Source organism: Bubalus bubalis, chromosome 23 (assembly GCF_019923935.1).
Source record: "Bubalus bubalis isolate 160015118507 breed Murrah chromosome 23, NDDB_SH_1, whole genome shotgun sequence".
Lineage (NCBI taxonomy): Eukaryota > Metazoa > Chordata > Mammalia > Artiodactyla > Bovidae > Bubalus > Bubalus bubalis.
In genome coordinates this window covers 46652180-46668320 of record NC_059179.1, presented here as the reverse complement: position 1 = coordinate 46668320, position 16141 = coordinate 46652180, and the positions used below count along the sequence as shown (strand labels likewise).

Here is a 16141-nt window from a genome sequence, read left to right as displayed (position 1 = left end):
AGCGGAAGAGAAGAGCTACACGATTCAGGAACAACGTCGCGCCTTGTGAACTGGGGTAACTCATCGTGCCGTTATGTGCACATACGCTCCGACAGGTGAGAAGCCCAGGTGCAAGCAGCACACGGCCTCTTAAGGAACTCAATAATTAAGGGACAGTTTGGGATGAATATGCAAGAACCGCACGGCATATTTTACCCAGGGAATGACGTGGTCTTTATTTCCTCGGCAACAAATCCATGGTCAGTAACCATGCTTGAAAAAATAGGAGGGCCACAGAAATAGGAGAAAGGCAGGAAGCACTACTGTACAAATACCAAATGGGAAGGAATTGATAAAGTCATCACAGCTCATGTGTGTACGCACATCAGGATGATTTTCTGCGAGTCAGATGTGTTCTGAGTAGATTTATTAACAAACACACATGTTAGAGACACTTTTTGTAACACTCACATAGAAAAAGCAGATACTGTCCACTTGAAACTTTTATAATGTATTGTTTTCTCCTGCGAAGCAAGGTTAAGATCAGCACTTTGTTAAAAGCACATTCATATGTAAAGTCCATTAGAACAGATATTGCAAAATGAATGCACATGCATGGGGACAGAACGTCTTTGTGAAAAGGCTTGGTGATAATTTTGGGAAAGGGGCTGAATGCTGGGGGAGACCACGTCTCTTACAGTATTTTTTAGATGCAGAAGCGTGTCGGGTCCTTGTAAGTCACGCAGGCTCACAGAAAGCAGTGGGTTTTCACTAACAGCATCTTCCCTATCGTCGGTGCTACTGCCACGAGGAAACACCGCACCCATCAACGACCCCTGCAGCTGGTTCTCAGAGCGGAAACAAAAGAACTTCCATCCCTTGAGTCTAGGGAATGAGGAGGTCTGGTGCTCACAAGAGCAAGTGGTGAACACAGGCAGAATTTTTCCCATTGCTAAGCCTACGTCTGTCAGTCTTCCAGGGGGATCTTTCTTTTGGAGCGGCCCACATTCTCATGTTAGTGAATTAGTAATTTTCAGTCTTCTGGTGTGTATCCAGGCCACAGAAAAAATCTTTAAAAGTCCTCACTCAATTACATTTTTAAAGGACCCATTAACGAATGTAAAGCTGAACATCTGAAAGTAGCAGCAGTGGCTAACATCACAGGAGAAGGAACAGTCATATGTATTATCCTCTGTGCTCTCAGGACAAGGCAGTGGCGCCCCACTCCAGTGCTCGTGCCTGCAGAATCCCATGGACGGAGGAGCCTGGTGGGCTGCAGTCCATGGGGTCGCTAGGAGTCGGACACGACTGTATAACTTTCAAGTAGACAACTTGAGCGACTTCACTTTCACTTTTCACTTTCATGCATTGGAGAAGGAAACGGCAAGCCACTCCAGTGTTCTTGCCTGGAGAATCCCAGGGACGGGGGAGCCTGGTGGGCTGCCGTCTCTGGGGTCACACAGAGTCGGACACGACTGAAGCGACTTAGCAGTAGCAGTAGCTATGCTCTCAACCCAGCTTTATTTACAGCACTTATTCCAACAAAGACACGGGCTGTGTTTGTTCGGAGGTCCTGTGTGAGGGTCGGAGTACCCATGTCACCCACCAGGTAAGTGGCTGGGTCACCTGCCCACCAGACAAGAGCACCTAAGCCCCCAGGGCCCCTACTCGGAACCACCAGACAAGAGCACCTAAGCCCCCAGGGCCCCTACTCGGAACCGAACACAATGACCGAGAAGGTGCCGAGCGCTGTCAGCCTAGAAATGTTTTCAAAGAGCAAGAGAAAAATCAAATCTGAAATCAGACAATGTAAAACTCGGCATTTCAACCCAGAACTCTACAGCATCAGACAATCCTGGAATAAAGATGAAATGGCATCTTAATTCTGTGGTCAGATACTGCAAGTCTTCTGTGTTAGGGCCCATGGTCAACATCCAAGCCATCCACAACCCTAAGCATGCCAAATGCAGTTTCCTTTGTCAAAAAGGCATCCACTCAGTAGGATCATGGCATATTTTTATCCTCTGCCTGAGATGTGCTCCAACGGCCCATTTCCAATATGAAGTTGAAAGGTATAAAATGAACTTAAACAAGTGACATATAACCAACTGCATGGTGTTTATAAGATCCCACAGATACAGATAAAAGAAAAGGCTTACACTGTACATCACAGCTTAGCCAGTAACGTGTGAAGTCCCCCAGTTCTCAGTCCTGGATATGAATGGATGGGGAAACTGCCAGGCCACAACAGCATCCCTAGCTGATGAATAATTCTGTTGGAAACAGAGGTCACACGTCTACTCCTACTGTTGACAATATCATGAAATAAATTATTAAGTGAAGCACAGCTATTTAAAACTTTTTAAATCACTTGGACTTTTTAGGTCCCTCTTCAGCAATCATGCAGAATCGGTGAGCTGATTCGTGGTTATACCACTTCTGTTCCACTGATGCAAAAAAGCAGAGCAGACACATAAGTCCTGGAATCTCTGTGTCACACCAAGGATGGCATAGCTGACCGCAGGCAGGCCGATAAACCATGTGCTGCTCGTTTCTCACTCTAGAAGGGCCCCGATGAAGTTTTTTTTTGTCCATCTTGTCAGGGATATTTCCCCCCTCTGGATCCTCCTCTCATCTAAATTCCCAGAGCAACAACAGTGACATTAAGAAGCCGCTGCACAAATCTGCACGGGAGCCGATGGGCAGAGCAAGGTCCAGCTCGCCGAGCAGGGCAGCCTCTCAGTCTCACCGCTCTGCGGCTGTCACCAAGTGGACTCGAGGCCCCCTGACTCCCAAAAGAGCTTCCTGCACATCTCCAGTCGGAAATGGTGAATGTCCTTTCTGCAAACATGGTGACGCTGTCACCACTCATGAAATAACTAGCGGATATTCAGATTCTGTGGGTTTTTTTTTTGTTTTTTTTTTTTTTGAGAGTCCTTCCCTGACAGCTTAATTCATTTTAAGGGAAGGAATGTCTGGGCTCCTTGTATGCACATTAGAGATGTGGGAATTGGGAAGAGTCAGGTTAGGACCTAAGTCCTGTTCGTGCTTCTGGAGACTTCTGCTGGAGACGGGCTGGGCCGGGCGATGAGCCTCCTTGTGGGCAGCTTGCTGTAGTCTATCCCCACTGACGCCCACGTGCCCTGGGCCCCCGCCACCCATGCCGCAGGAGCAAGGCTGCAGCCAGGTCAGACGGAGCCTGGGTCCCCGCCTCCTGCCCCTGGTTGACAGTGCAAGGGCTCTTCCCAGGAACCCCCAAGGACTCCGTAGGCCACAGGCATCCCTCCAAGCCCTTCAGGAAAGCGGCTGCCGATCCGTAGTCTGGCCCCTTCTGCCTCCAGGACATCCTGGCATTTGGTCCATGGACGCGACTGAAGGCAGCAAACAGCAGAGTGTTTACTTCCATGGGCAGCTCCCCGCCAAACAAGGATGCAGATCCAGGAGGAACTCAGAGTCCTCCAGCGGACCTTCTGGTCCACCGCTGAGACGAGGATCACGGATCTCAGTCTTCCAGAAGAGACCAAAGAAAGCCAGCTCTGGTGCCAAACCAGGGCTCCCCACAAGCCCTGCCATGCCAGCTGTGGGTCTGGGGCCATTTCCCACCTCCCTGCAGGGCATTTCTGCAGGGGCCTATGCACAGGGAAGGGGAAGATTAAGCGAGGCTCTTTCATGCATTAACCAGTGCCCACCACACACAGATGCAAAGAACTGACTCATCTGAAAAAACCCTGATGCTGGGAAAGATTGAAGGTGGGAGGAGAAGGGGACAACAGAGGATGAGATGGTACGATGGCATCACTGACTCGATGGACATGAGTTTGAATAAACTCCGGACATTGGTAATGGACAGGGAGGCCTGGCGTGCTGCAGCCCATTGGGTCGCAAAGAGTCGGACCCAACTGAGCGACTGAGCTGAACTGAAGTGAGCACGCACAGAGGAGGAGCAGCTACTATATCAGCACTGTTATCACTGTGCCTGAGACATGGGAAATTTCCCAAGGGCCCCCTGGACCACATGGTCTGAGAACAGTCACCATGCTCCGCCTGCAAGGTCCAGTCTAGATCCTCAGCTTGAGCTGTGGGCGCGTCTTACAATCTCACCACATCCCAAGGTCCCATCCAAACTGCTCTGAGTGTCCTCCTCACCCTCCTCTCCCCAGTGTAACTGCTGGCCAGTGGGCTTTGATCCGAGTGAACACACTGCTACCCAGAGACAGGACCGTCTCACCCGCTCACTGGTTACCACGCCAGCCACCTCCCCCATCTGCCCACCAAGACTGCCCATCACACACTCACTGTGACTCCGTGCCGGCCAGAATGTCACTCCCACAGTGTTCTCAGCACAATGACACCAAACTCAGGTCAGCTTCGAGCCACACATCGTTCATTCTACTGAAAGCCCTCCTGAGTTCCACTACGACAGAGTATCCCAGGGGCAACCAGGGCACAGCCCCAAGGAGACAGGAACACCGGGGCCTGGGGTGCCTCTGCAGCCACCCCAAGTCTTCCTCCACGGGGCTCCCTCTCCACCAACCTATACGAAAGCATTTCCAGATTACAGAGAAGAAGAGTAACAATGAAGAGCATGAAGAAGCAAGTGAGGTTTATAGGATAATGGAAGAGTCTGTGGTAAATAACATCAATTTACAAGGAAAAACCCTTAATTTAAACATTTTAAAGCATAAACCAAAAAGAGATGTACCTTAGAAAGGAAAACCTGCAAACAACATGTGCTAAAACTCAGAAACATAAACTAGACAATTTTACCGCATGGAAACAAAGGCAACGATTCTTCTCTGGGATGCATCCCAAGCCACACGCCACATCCTTCACTGTGATGCAGCCACAGAAAGCAACACAAGCCCAGTGCCCCATTCCTGCCTTATGTCTGAAGGAAGCCGATGGGTCACCTGACCCGATCCACGCCCAGGCTACGCGGACAGAGCTAAACTCAGCCAAGGGAGACCAGTGTGCCTAGTCTGACTGCCAGTGAAAACTCTAACTGGATTTTTCTTATTCCTTGATTAGGAAAGTGATTTTTTTGAAATAAGATCCACTAAACTTAGTTAAATGGTAATACATACCAGAAATGAAAGAAATTAAATGAGACCTACAAATGCATCTTTTGCCCGTGAAACCAAATGTAACAGTCATGATGGTGGCAAACTCTGGGGAAAGCGCCACAATATGAAGCTGGAAAGACCACGAACGTTACTGGTAAAACCTTGAGAAAAAGAATAGATCCCATGCTTTGTATCCACGTAAGAGGAACATCTACAATACATTTGAGAAGACATAAAATAGCTAACTCGGAGTGCCTCAATTACTTTTTAAGGCCCTTCATAAAATTTTATTAATGGGATCTTAAGTGTAAATATGGTAGAAAGCAACTGCCTGGATCGTGGGAACTTAGAAGAAAACAAACACCCTTTGCTAGAAGCTAGCAACGACAAAACTAGACCCAAATCCTCCGTCTACAAAACGTGGGCGTGCTTGCTCTTCACCTTCGACACTTGCTTCTAGAATCATGGAAAATGAGCCCACTTAACCTACTAGGCTGTGAATAAATGCATCACAACTGCTTGCTATACTGTATGTAGTAAGAGACAGTTTCAAAGGCAGGTGCAAGAGGACCATGTGGGTTTTCAAACTTGAGAGTAAACGACTTTCCCGGGAAAGATGCTCTCAGCCACGATGAGACCCCCACGCGTGTGTCACCGAACACTTACGATGAGTTCCGAGTCCCGCCCCATGGAAATGACGGTTCGGTTTACTGTCCGGAGAAGCTTCTCCATGATGATCTGGACGTGCCTCTGCGTCGGCCCCTGCAGGAGACACACGCGTGTAAACCAACAGCTAAGACAGTCATTAACATGCCAGCCCCGCGGCTGTCACAGAACCCATTTACCCTGTAAAGAGTAAATCAATTACAACCCTTAACGAGATGAAAAATGGCCCTTGTCACAGGCAAAAGCCTTCACAAAGAAAACTCAAGGCATTTTATTAATTATAGCCCATTAATGGTAACGTTATATAATCACAGTAATTTAATTGAAGCAAACCTTAAAAATAAAAGCAAATCTGTCTAAACAATATAATGTTTATGATCCCTGATTAGCTCACCAATTAGCTTTGGAAAGACAGTTGCCCATTTGTACACAGAGGCCCAGCAGCTAACAACCACACAGCTCACACTGCATGTCAGATCCCAATGAGGTGGGTATGCTTGTGTAGAATCAAATGTTTCAATATCACCTTAGCACAACACCTAAAATTCAGCATGCCGGAGCATCTCCAATCATAAAAGTGTGCTCCTTCATCTCGTGTGTGATGGGATTGTTGATTCTTCTTCATGAATTCTGAACGTGTTTAAACAGGTTTTCCAGGCGCTCCGCACAGGCCAGGCAGGCACTGCCTCCTCCATGAGGCTTGGCCTTACAACTTTTCATGTACAATCTTTATTGTTTTAACTCTTTTCTGTTTTTAATTGGAAGGTAATTGCTTTACAATATTGTGTTGGGTTTTGCCAAACAACAAGGTGAATCAGCCATGTATACATATGTCCCCTCCCTCCCACCTCCCATCCCACCCCACCCCTCTAGGTTGTCACACGGCCCAGTTTGAGTTCCCTCCACTGGCTGTCTACTTTACACATGCTAACGTATATGTTTCCATGCTACTCTCTCCATTTGTCCCACTCCCCTCCTTCCCCCACTGTGTCCACAAATCTGTGCTCTAGTCTGTGTCTCTATTCTTGCCCTGCAAGTACTTTCATCAGTACCATTTTTCTAGATTCCATACTTACGCATTAATATACGATATTTGTTTTTCCCATTGCTGACTAACTTCACTCTGTATAACAGGTTCCAAGTCCATCCACCTCACCAGAACTAACTCAAATGTGTTCCTTTTTATGGCTCAACAATATTCCATTGTATGTGTATATATATATATATATATATATATATATATATATATATATATATACACACACACACACACCACAGCTTCTTTATCCATTCATCTGTCAATGGACATCTAGGTTGCTCCCATGGTCTACCTATTGTAAATAGTGCTCCAATGCACTTGGGAGTACATGTATCTTTTTAAATTATGGTTTCCTCAGAGTACACGCCCTATAGTGGGGTTGTTGGGTCATATGGTAGTTTCATTCTCGGTTTCATTCTCAGTTTTAAAGAACTCTCCATACTGTTCTCCATAGTGGCTGTATCAATTTACATTCCCACCAAGCCTGTAAGAGGCTTCCCCTTTCTCCAAATCCTCCCCAGCGTTTGCTGTTTGTAGATTTCTTGACAATGGCCATTCTGATGATTGAAGTGGAGGAATAACTCCATTGTAGTTTTGATTTGCATTTCTCTAATAATGAGCGATGTTGAGCATTTTTCAAAAGGCCTGGACTGGGATGATTGAAGGCCTTTGGGTTAAGGCTGGCAAGAGCTTTCAGAGACCAAGCCTGGGGAGGGTGGACATAGCCACAGGCACAGCTAACTAACTTACTGTAATTCTCTCCTCAGGCACACCACCCAGACTCTGAGAAGATAAGCAGGTGCAGCAAAGAAGTGGGTGGGACAGGCATGTGTGTGTGTGTGTGTGTGTGTGTGTGTGTGTGTGTGCACGCAATGCGTGCATGTGTTTGGACTGGGGAGTTGTCCAGAGGCCGCATGGGGGAGAGCTAAGAACAAGCCCTACTAACTGAAAAACCTTGATTCATCTAGCCACTGCTAGAGTCAGAGACAGAGGAGGCTCTGTGCCGCTGTCCAGACACACCTGGAGAACCAGTGACTTTACATGTGCGCACACGTGTGCACAAATGCGTGCGGTAGGTACAATGGGGTCGGGAGGCAGAGAGTCAGATGTTTCCACATGTGCTTGCACCAGCTTTTTATTAGGACAAAAAGGTCAGAGGAATAAGCATACAATTGAGAAATGCAAAAGAAAATACCATTTAAAAAAGAAACAGCAAAGAAAGCACAGGAAAAAACGGCCTGTACAGAAAGGAACCTGCAAAAAGGGGCAGAGAACTGCTCCAAAATTCTCAGAGGCACCACTGACTTAAAGCAACAACAACTCTGCTCCTGTACAAAGCAATAATACTAAGTGTTATTTATTAAAGATAATGATTGAAAGAAAGTAGGCAATTAGCCGCCCTCTGTTTATTTCTAATTTTTAACATCAAAGCCTCTGACCTTAAATATCAAATCTCAGTCTTGGGAGTCACTGAGCTGAGAAGTCACAGGAAACAAAACAGTATCTTTAATGTGGAAATACACACACGATAACACAATCATCACGCTTTGCGTGCTCAGTCGCTCAGTCATGTCTGACTCTGTGCGACCCCATGGACTGTAGCCCGCCAGGCTCCTCCGTCCATAGGATTTGCCAGGCAAGATTACTGGAATGGGCTGCCATTTCCTCCTCCAGGGGATCCTCCCGACTGAGGGATCAAACCCATGTGCCTGCACCTCCTGCATTACCAGGCAGATTCTTTACCATTAGGGAAGCCCCATCAAGCTTTATACATAAATAAAAAATAATTTGAGGATGCAACTCTACAGAGAAAAAGAGAAAGGTGTTAGTCGCTCAGTCATGTCTGACTCTTTGCAACCCCATGGACTGTAGCCCACCACGCTCACTCCTCTGTCCATGGGATCCTCCAGGCAAGAATACTGGAGTGGGTTGCCACTCCCTTCTCCAGGGGATCTTCCTGACACAAAGGATTGAACCAGGGTCTCCTGTATAGCAGGCAGACACTTTACCATTAGAGCCACCAGGAAAGGCCCAAAGAAAAAGAAAGGGTAACCCTTAAAATTCAGGCCATTCTCTTTTAAATGAATCAAAAGTGATTTAATCCGTCGAGGCCAGGTCTCAGGAGGACCACAGGCCCACGCTTGCCGCGGGGTCCATGGAGGCAGCCCTATGGTTACTCACCACGTCCTTCCGGTACAGAACCTCAAGGATGTTGCTGAGCAGTTGGCAACAGGCCTCAAGATCTTCCTGTCTCTCCAGATGGTACTTGAGCTGATCCGTCATCATGGGAAGCAGGATCTCTCTGCAGTCTGCAGGGGACACCGGGTTACCAGTCAGCAGGAGACCCACCGAGACGCAACTCTGTTTGCTAGAAGCTTGTTTTCCTAGCTCGTGACAGGGCACGTTGCACCAACACTCTCTGCAATGTGACACTGACATCTGGAGGGGGTCAGACCAGCTGACTGGGCAGAAATCACTTGTTCTTATCAGGTAACTCACACACACACACTCTCACGTGCACACGTGTCCGTGTTGTCACCATATAAACATAAGATGAGTTAACAAACACATGCATACGGATCCGTATTCACATGCATCCCATGGTGTGCACGTTGATACAAACACAAACAAGCATGCGGCGATTTTAACTAATTTTCTGTGCCAAACTACGAATTTACTGATTGGCCACTTTAAAAGAAATACGTGTTAAAACACAAATGATTTGAATTGCAACTATTCTTGTTGTTTCCTAGGAGGACCAGAGCATGGTTCCTTTCTGCTTCCATACACTTCCCACACATTCCTGAGCTCGGCCAGTTCACAACTCACTAACTTCCATACTTAATGTTTACTTGCTCAGGGACAACTTTCTGCTGGGTTCACACCTGCAGAGGACAGTCTGCAGAGGGCTGAGAGCTCAGGCTCTGGAGTAAGGTTGTGTGGGTTTAAATTCTGCTGTTTTCCGTGCAGGGTAATCTTGGGCTATGCTGGTTAACTCTCCAAGCCTAGGTTGCCTCATCTCTAACATGGACACACTGGCACTAGTTACTCTCAGGTTCGGGGCTCAGTGTCCTCCTGCAAGATTAGGCATGAAGGCCTGGGCCTGGCACAGGTGAGATGCTCTGGACAGGTACTTGCTCTTATGATGCGACATAGATACTCGTGAAAAGAAGCGCCCCCCACCCTCCCTGGCCTTGTAGACCCCTGGGCTAATGAGCAGCCCCCCACCCTCCCTGGCCTCGTAGACCCCTGGGCTAATGTGGGAGGGAGCAGTGGGGAGCAGGTATTGACCTTGGAGGTGAAAGTTAGGAAGGCCTCCTTCAGGACACAGTGCATTCACCTGCTGGGAAGAAGCATTAGAATCTCCCGCATAGGGTGGGCAATCCTAGGCACAAATTCAGGGAGACGGGAGTAGATGACATATTCACAGAGCCACAGGCGAAGTTCAGGAGGATGGGAAGAGGAGAAGCAGAATAAAATATCAGACGGGAAGTCAGGTTTCATTCTGAACATGATGGGTGAGATGGAAACAGATGGAGAATTGGAAGAAGCTGATGGGGAAGGGATGTGATAATACAAAAGGCCAGAGAGAGCCTCTGTGATGGCACCCAGGTAGGGCAGTGCAGATGGGGGGCACAGAACTGGCTAGTTAGCTACTGCAATAGTCCAAGCAAAAACTAGCCTGACCACCCGCTGACGACAGAGGATGAGATGGTTGGATGGCATCACCAACTGGATGGAAATCAGCAAGCTCCAGGAGTTGGTGAAGGACACGGAAGCCTGGCGTGCTGCAGTCCACAGGGGTCACAAAGATCAGACATGACTGAGCATGATGATAAACAGAGAGGAGGCCAGAGGCTAAACGAGAGTCAAACATGATGCCCAGTCCAACATGACCCCCTGATGAGCCACCCAAGGCAAGATGTGGAACCTGGGAACAGAAGGGTACCTAAAGGAGGAGAAAGGACCAGGGTTTAGTTTTGGACGAGTTGCATTTGAGTTGCCTGTTGGATATTCAAGTAGCTCCACCTAGTAGGCACATAGACAGAGGCTTCTAGACCTTAGACATCTCCAGTCTCACAGACCAAAGAAGCAACAGCTCTTAGACAGTAATAAATGCCAAGTGTGTGGGTAAGACCATTAAACAGGAGTACGGAGAATGAAAAGGGAGTGCTATGAGCGGCAGTCAGGAGGTTGGTATCAGAACAGGAGATGGAGCGAGCAGCGACGTGGGATGAGGCAGAGATGAGTGACGTCACCCACGTCGAGGGAGGGCAGGTGGCCTGCGTGTGGCAAGAACGGATCCAAAAGAAAAAACCCTGGCGACTGAAGGCACACAGAGGCCTACTCAAGACGGCTTCCTGGAGTGGGATGAGAAGACAAAACTGGGAGTGCAGACACAGCTCCGGAAGCACAGCTCTGAAAGGAAGGGATGCTGGTGTTTAAGGATCAAAGATAATTTGGGTTTTCATTTGTTTTTCAGATAGGACCATGGAAAGGATGCTCAGAAAAAAAAAAAATAATAATAACGAACTAGACACAAATAAGATTGGAGATGAACTGTTGATTACTAATTGTCTCTTCCTGGTGGGGCATCCCACTGAACTCCAGCACATCCACCCTCCACCGGGAGCGATCTGCTGACAACAGAGTTCTGATGGTGAAACAAGCTCAGCCACTGTCGTCCCCTTAAAATGTGGCGCACGAGAGAAGAGACAGCAGAGCTTGGAAACGTTAACTATCTCACGCCTGTTTTTAGAATTTTACATTTTAGGACTTCCAGTGTTAATGATACATAAAAGCATGTCTTTGCATCAATGTTTTCTGAGTTTTTTTTTAACATAAAGAAAACAAATGAGCCTGCAACATTGGAAACATTCCTGAAAGTATGCAGAGACCTGCTTAGATTTTGCCAAGAAGTAGGGGCTTCCCTGGTGGCTCAGGTGGTAAAGAATCTGCCGGCAGGAGACTTGGGTTTGATCCCTGGGTAAGGAAGATGCCTTGGAGAAGGGAATGGCAACCCACTCTAGTGTTCTTGCCTGGGAAATCCCATGGACAGAGGAGCCTGGCGGGCTACAGTCCACGGGGTCGCAAAGAGTTGGACACGACTGAGTGACTCACACATGTGTGGTAAAGAAGACCTCGGGATGGAGGAGGGAGGTAGGTCAGACAAGGAGATGCAGGAACAGCCCACATCCTTCTGCTCCTCCACTTTCCAGGGGGCTGCACGTAGGAAGCTCATGCTAAGGCTTTTTCAAGCCCCATTTTGATTTAATCCACAGAAAAGGAACTGATAACAACTCCATTTTTCCAGATGGAGTTTTCCCCAAAGAATATATGAATATATGCATTTGCTTGCTGATGTCACCATTACAGGAATCCATACTTGCAGGCATGCTCAGCCGCTAAGCTGTGTCCAAGTCCTGGGGACCCCATGGACTGTAGCCCACCAGGCTCCTATGTTCACGGGATCTCCCAGGCAAGAATACCGGAGTGGGCTGCTATTTCTTCCTCCAGGGCATCTCCCCAGGACAGGGATCACACCTGCCTCTCCTGCACTGCCAGGTGGGTTCTTTAGCACTGAGCCACCAGGAAACCCAACAAATACTTAGGCAGAGGTAAGTCAGAGATGCTAAAGGGCTGAGCACCTTTGGGGCAGAGGCCGGGTGGGCTTGGCTGACTATGATGTCAGGAATCGCAGGCGGGCAGGGCGTGAGAGCGCAGCACAAGGAGAAGGTGCTCTCGCATGGGGACCAGGACAGGCTCTCCTCGTCATGGCTCCTGGATGTCAGAGGCCATCACACGATTCCTTCCCCTTCCCACCCAGCCCTTCCTACAACGTCCGGGGTGAAGGCCCGGCCCCGCAGAGAGCATCTCCCCCAAATGCCACCGCCCCTTGAACTCATGACAGAAGCGCTCCAAAGCTGAGATGGGCCTCCAGCGTAGGAGAGGGCACAGGCATCAGTCTCCCCAGGACAAGCCAGTCCAAGGGACAGGCCACAAGATGACCTCATGGCAGTGAATCCAGCCTGAACATGCAGCTGCCCAAAATGCTGAACCACGCACACATGAACTCCACAGGCATTCCAAATCCAGCGTCTTACTACAAAATCCTGAAGTTCTCAAGTCGCAGCAGCCTGCAGTAGCTCTGCTGACCTTAACGGCAACACGACGTCCAGTGTAGAGCTACACCCCAGCTCCCGGAAACCACGGGGCGGGGCGGGGCCCTCGGCCAAGCCATCTGAGTCCAGCCCTGCCTGCGTTCACCCTCAAGGTCCAAGTGGAACATCAGCTGCAGTCCCCCTTCCCTCCCACCTGAAGCGCATCACCAGTGTGACCACCCTCAGCAGATGAGCCCCAGCCACCCCGGCACTTGGTCGTCCCCAGCAACACTGCCACCACCACTCTGGAGGTAAGTCTAATTTCCAAGCAGGTGGAGAAGGAAGAGCCGCGAGAAGCTGAGCAGGCAGAGACAGGTGCTGACCACACGACCAAGGAAAGCATGACCTCGGAGGCTGAGCAAAGCCAAGCTTGGGAGGGTGCTTGGAGCAGCAGGCCGGGTGGACTTGCCAGGCCAACGGGGCAGCAGGGCTGCGTCCACAAATGATCCTAGAAAATCAGAGGAACACAGCTCTAGACTCAGAGATGGCTGAAATGGCTTCTTGGGATCTGGCAACCCAAAGGCCCTGGCCGCAGTCCATGCCATAAGGCCCCATGTATGTGTCATGCCGGACAGGCAGGGGTGGACTTCACCGTCCTCCAAATAATCGAGTGTGTTGGTGTCATCTGTCAGAATCACTCCAGGGTGAGGGAAGGGATGGCCGCCCTGTCCATCTTCTGCTGGGAGAGATGCCGTCAACCATTCCTGGTTCCCGGTGCGAACGCCCACCTGCCACCCAGCCCAGAGCTCTGTGATAGCTTTGCTCGTTTGTTACCCAGCCTCTTTTGAGGAAAAAGGACCAAATTTTGGACATTTTGCTGCCATTTTGTCATGTTTAAAGACTTTCATCCTGTTAGTTTCTGAGAACATAAAAATCTATTTGTTATAACCCTTCATGGGTCCATAGTATCGAGAGATACTATGGAATACACACAGGATGTTTTCAACATCCACAGGATAACTGTGGTTCTAACCTTATCACTGCTGCCCACCTCTGGCTGGTCAAGATAAAGGGGGCCATGGGGATAAGCCTACCTCACCGAGAGGATGGAACAAGACCACATGAGCAGGACTTTGGGAGGGTCCAACACGCCTGTCCAGAGGACCACCACTGGCCCCTGACCACACGCCCATCACAGGACCAGCTCACCGGGAGGGAGCAGCCACATGCCCGGGGCTTCTGTACAGGTGCACAGAACACACCAGGCATCTCCTGAAGGTCTCCAAGGACAGAGGGTCACAGGGCGGCCGCACCTTCAAAAACATGACCCAGGCCTCCCCACAAAGAAGAGCAATGTCCCAGGTCCTGCAGTGGCTGCGAGGACCACAGCTGGAAGCAGCCCAAGCTCAACTGACCCACCTTCCTGGTGACCCGTGACTGGCAGGCCCCAGCCCAGGCCCCCGACAGACCTGGGGACGGGTGGGCTTCTGGTGCCAGGCCTCAGACTGCTGGGATCTAAGACTGGCTCTGGGAGCTGCTTGTCCCTCTGGAACAGTCTCTGTTAGAGGAGAGGTCTGGCTCTCAGCCAGGGGAGGGGCCCCCGTATGCACCAAGACCTGGCAATGGAAGTGTGTGTTTGTGTGTTTGTGTGTGTGCCTGTGACCTCCTGCACATGTGTGGGCATGTGTGAGCAGGCATGCATGTGCTCAGGGGGAGAAGTGCTCTCTTCCCAACAGGACAGCTGCACAGGACTTGGGCCCACCGTCTTAAGCATGGCTGAACCCAGGGCTCTGCTTGTTTGAGGTGGCGAGCAAGGATGTGCAGCCGAGGGCCTCTCTGTCCCGTCCTCAGAAGACAACGGGGCAAAGCCGTCACTGCAAGCTCCCACCTGCCTCTGGGGACTCAGTTGCACTGAACAGTGTCCAAGCAGATCCCCACAGCAGTGCTCGGGCTCACGTGCACATGCACTTGCGCATGTGTGTGTGCACATGTGTGTGTGCGCGTGTGCATGTGTACTGTGTGTGTGCGCGTGTATGTGTGTGTGTGCGCGTGCGCGTGTGTATGTGCGCACGTGTATGTGTGTATATGTGTCCACGTGTGTGTATGTGTGTATATGTGTATTGTGTGTGTGCGTGTGTGTATGTGTGCGTATATGTGTCTGTGTATGTGTGTCCGCATGTGTGTATGTATGTATATGTGTCTCTCTGTGTGTCTGTGTGTATATGTGTCTGTGTGTGTCTGTGTGTATATGTGTCTGTGTGTGTGTGTATATGTGTATGTGTGCGTGTGTGTTTGTGTGTGCGCGTGTGCGTGCACACAGGAGTGTTGATCTGGGCTCTCTGTAACTACAGGTGCAGAGGACCACAGGAGAGGGTCTGCAGTGAGCAGGTGTGCCTCCTGGTGCTGTCCCAGCCACCCAGCAGCCCTCCCCACCCAAAGCAAAATGAACCTTCTTTTACAAAGGACACCACTGACTCTGCATTTACGCTCCCTTCAGCTTTCTCAAGAAGTGATGGGACCAAGTTTGCAATAACACTAAAGATCCTGAAAATTTTTCTAAGTCAAAACAAAACATGAGGAGCATAGAGGAAGGTACCCCCCACACAACCACTCACGCACCCACCCACACACACACATACCCACCCATACACTCACACCTGCAACGAGCTGTTTTAAAGCATCAGACATGTATCTGGCAGTCAAGGAAGAGGAATCCCCTGTCATATTCTGAGTGTCTCAAATCGGTGACCCCAGTAACCTTCTCCATGAATAGAATACCATTTCTACAGCAAGATCAGTGCCTATAGTCCCACTTGGTTCAGAATGGATGTCTGGGGAAGCTGACAATCTCCCCACTCAAAGGAAAAAAAGAAAAACGACCAAACAAACAAATACCGAAATCAAGAAAACACATTTTAAACCAACTACCCACAGATCAACACATGGAGAAAAGCTGTGACCAACACGTGACTGAAGCCTAGGAACCTGGGTCAGTCTATTTGATTTTGTTTGTTTGCTTTTTCACTAAAGTAGAGTCAAGTCCCCTATGATGAAAAGGACATCTTTTTTTGGTGTTAGTTCTAGGAGGTCTTGTAGGTTTTCATAGAACTGTTCAACTTCAGCTTCTTCAGCATTAGTGGTTGGGCATAGACTTGGATTACTGTGATACCAAATGGCTTGCCTTGGAAACAAACAGAGATCATTCTGTCATTTTTGAGACTGCACCCAAGTACTGCATTTTGGACTCTTTTGTTGACTATGATGGCTACTCCATTTCTTCTAAGGGATTCTTG

The 16141-nt window shown here is 49.2% G+C and overlaps 1 protein-coding gene across 2 annotated transcripts in view; it reads right to left on the bottom strand.

Annotated features, from left to right (window-relative positions):
• DOCK1 (dedicator of cytokinesis 1) overlaps nt 1-16141 on the bottom strand; it is a 559970-nt gene that overhangs the window by 340522 nt on the left and 203307 nt on the right. For both annotated transcript variants that reach the window (XM_025273840.3, XM_025273841.3), the window contains exons 26-27: nt 8929-9056; nt 5709-5804 (exon numbers count right to left, since the gene is read on the bottom strand). In XM_025273840.3, the coding sequence (XP_025129625.1) occupies nt 5709-5804; nt 8929-9056 (224 nt within the window). The remainder of the gene's footprint in view (nt 1-5708; nt 5805-8928; nt 9057-16141) is intronic.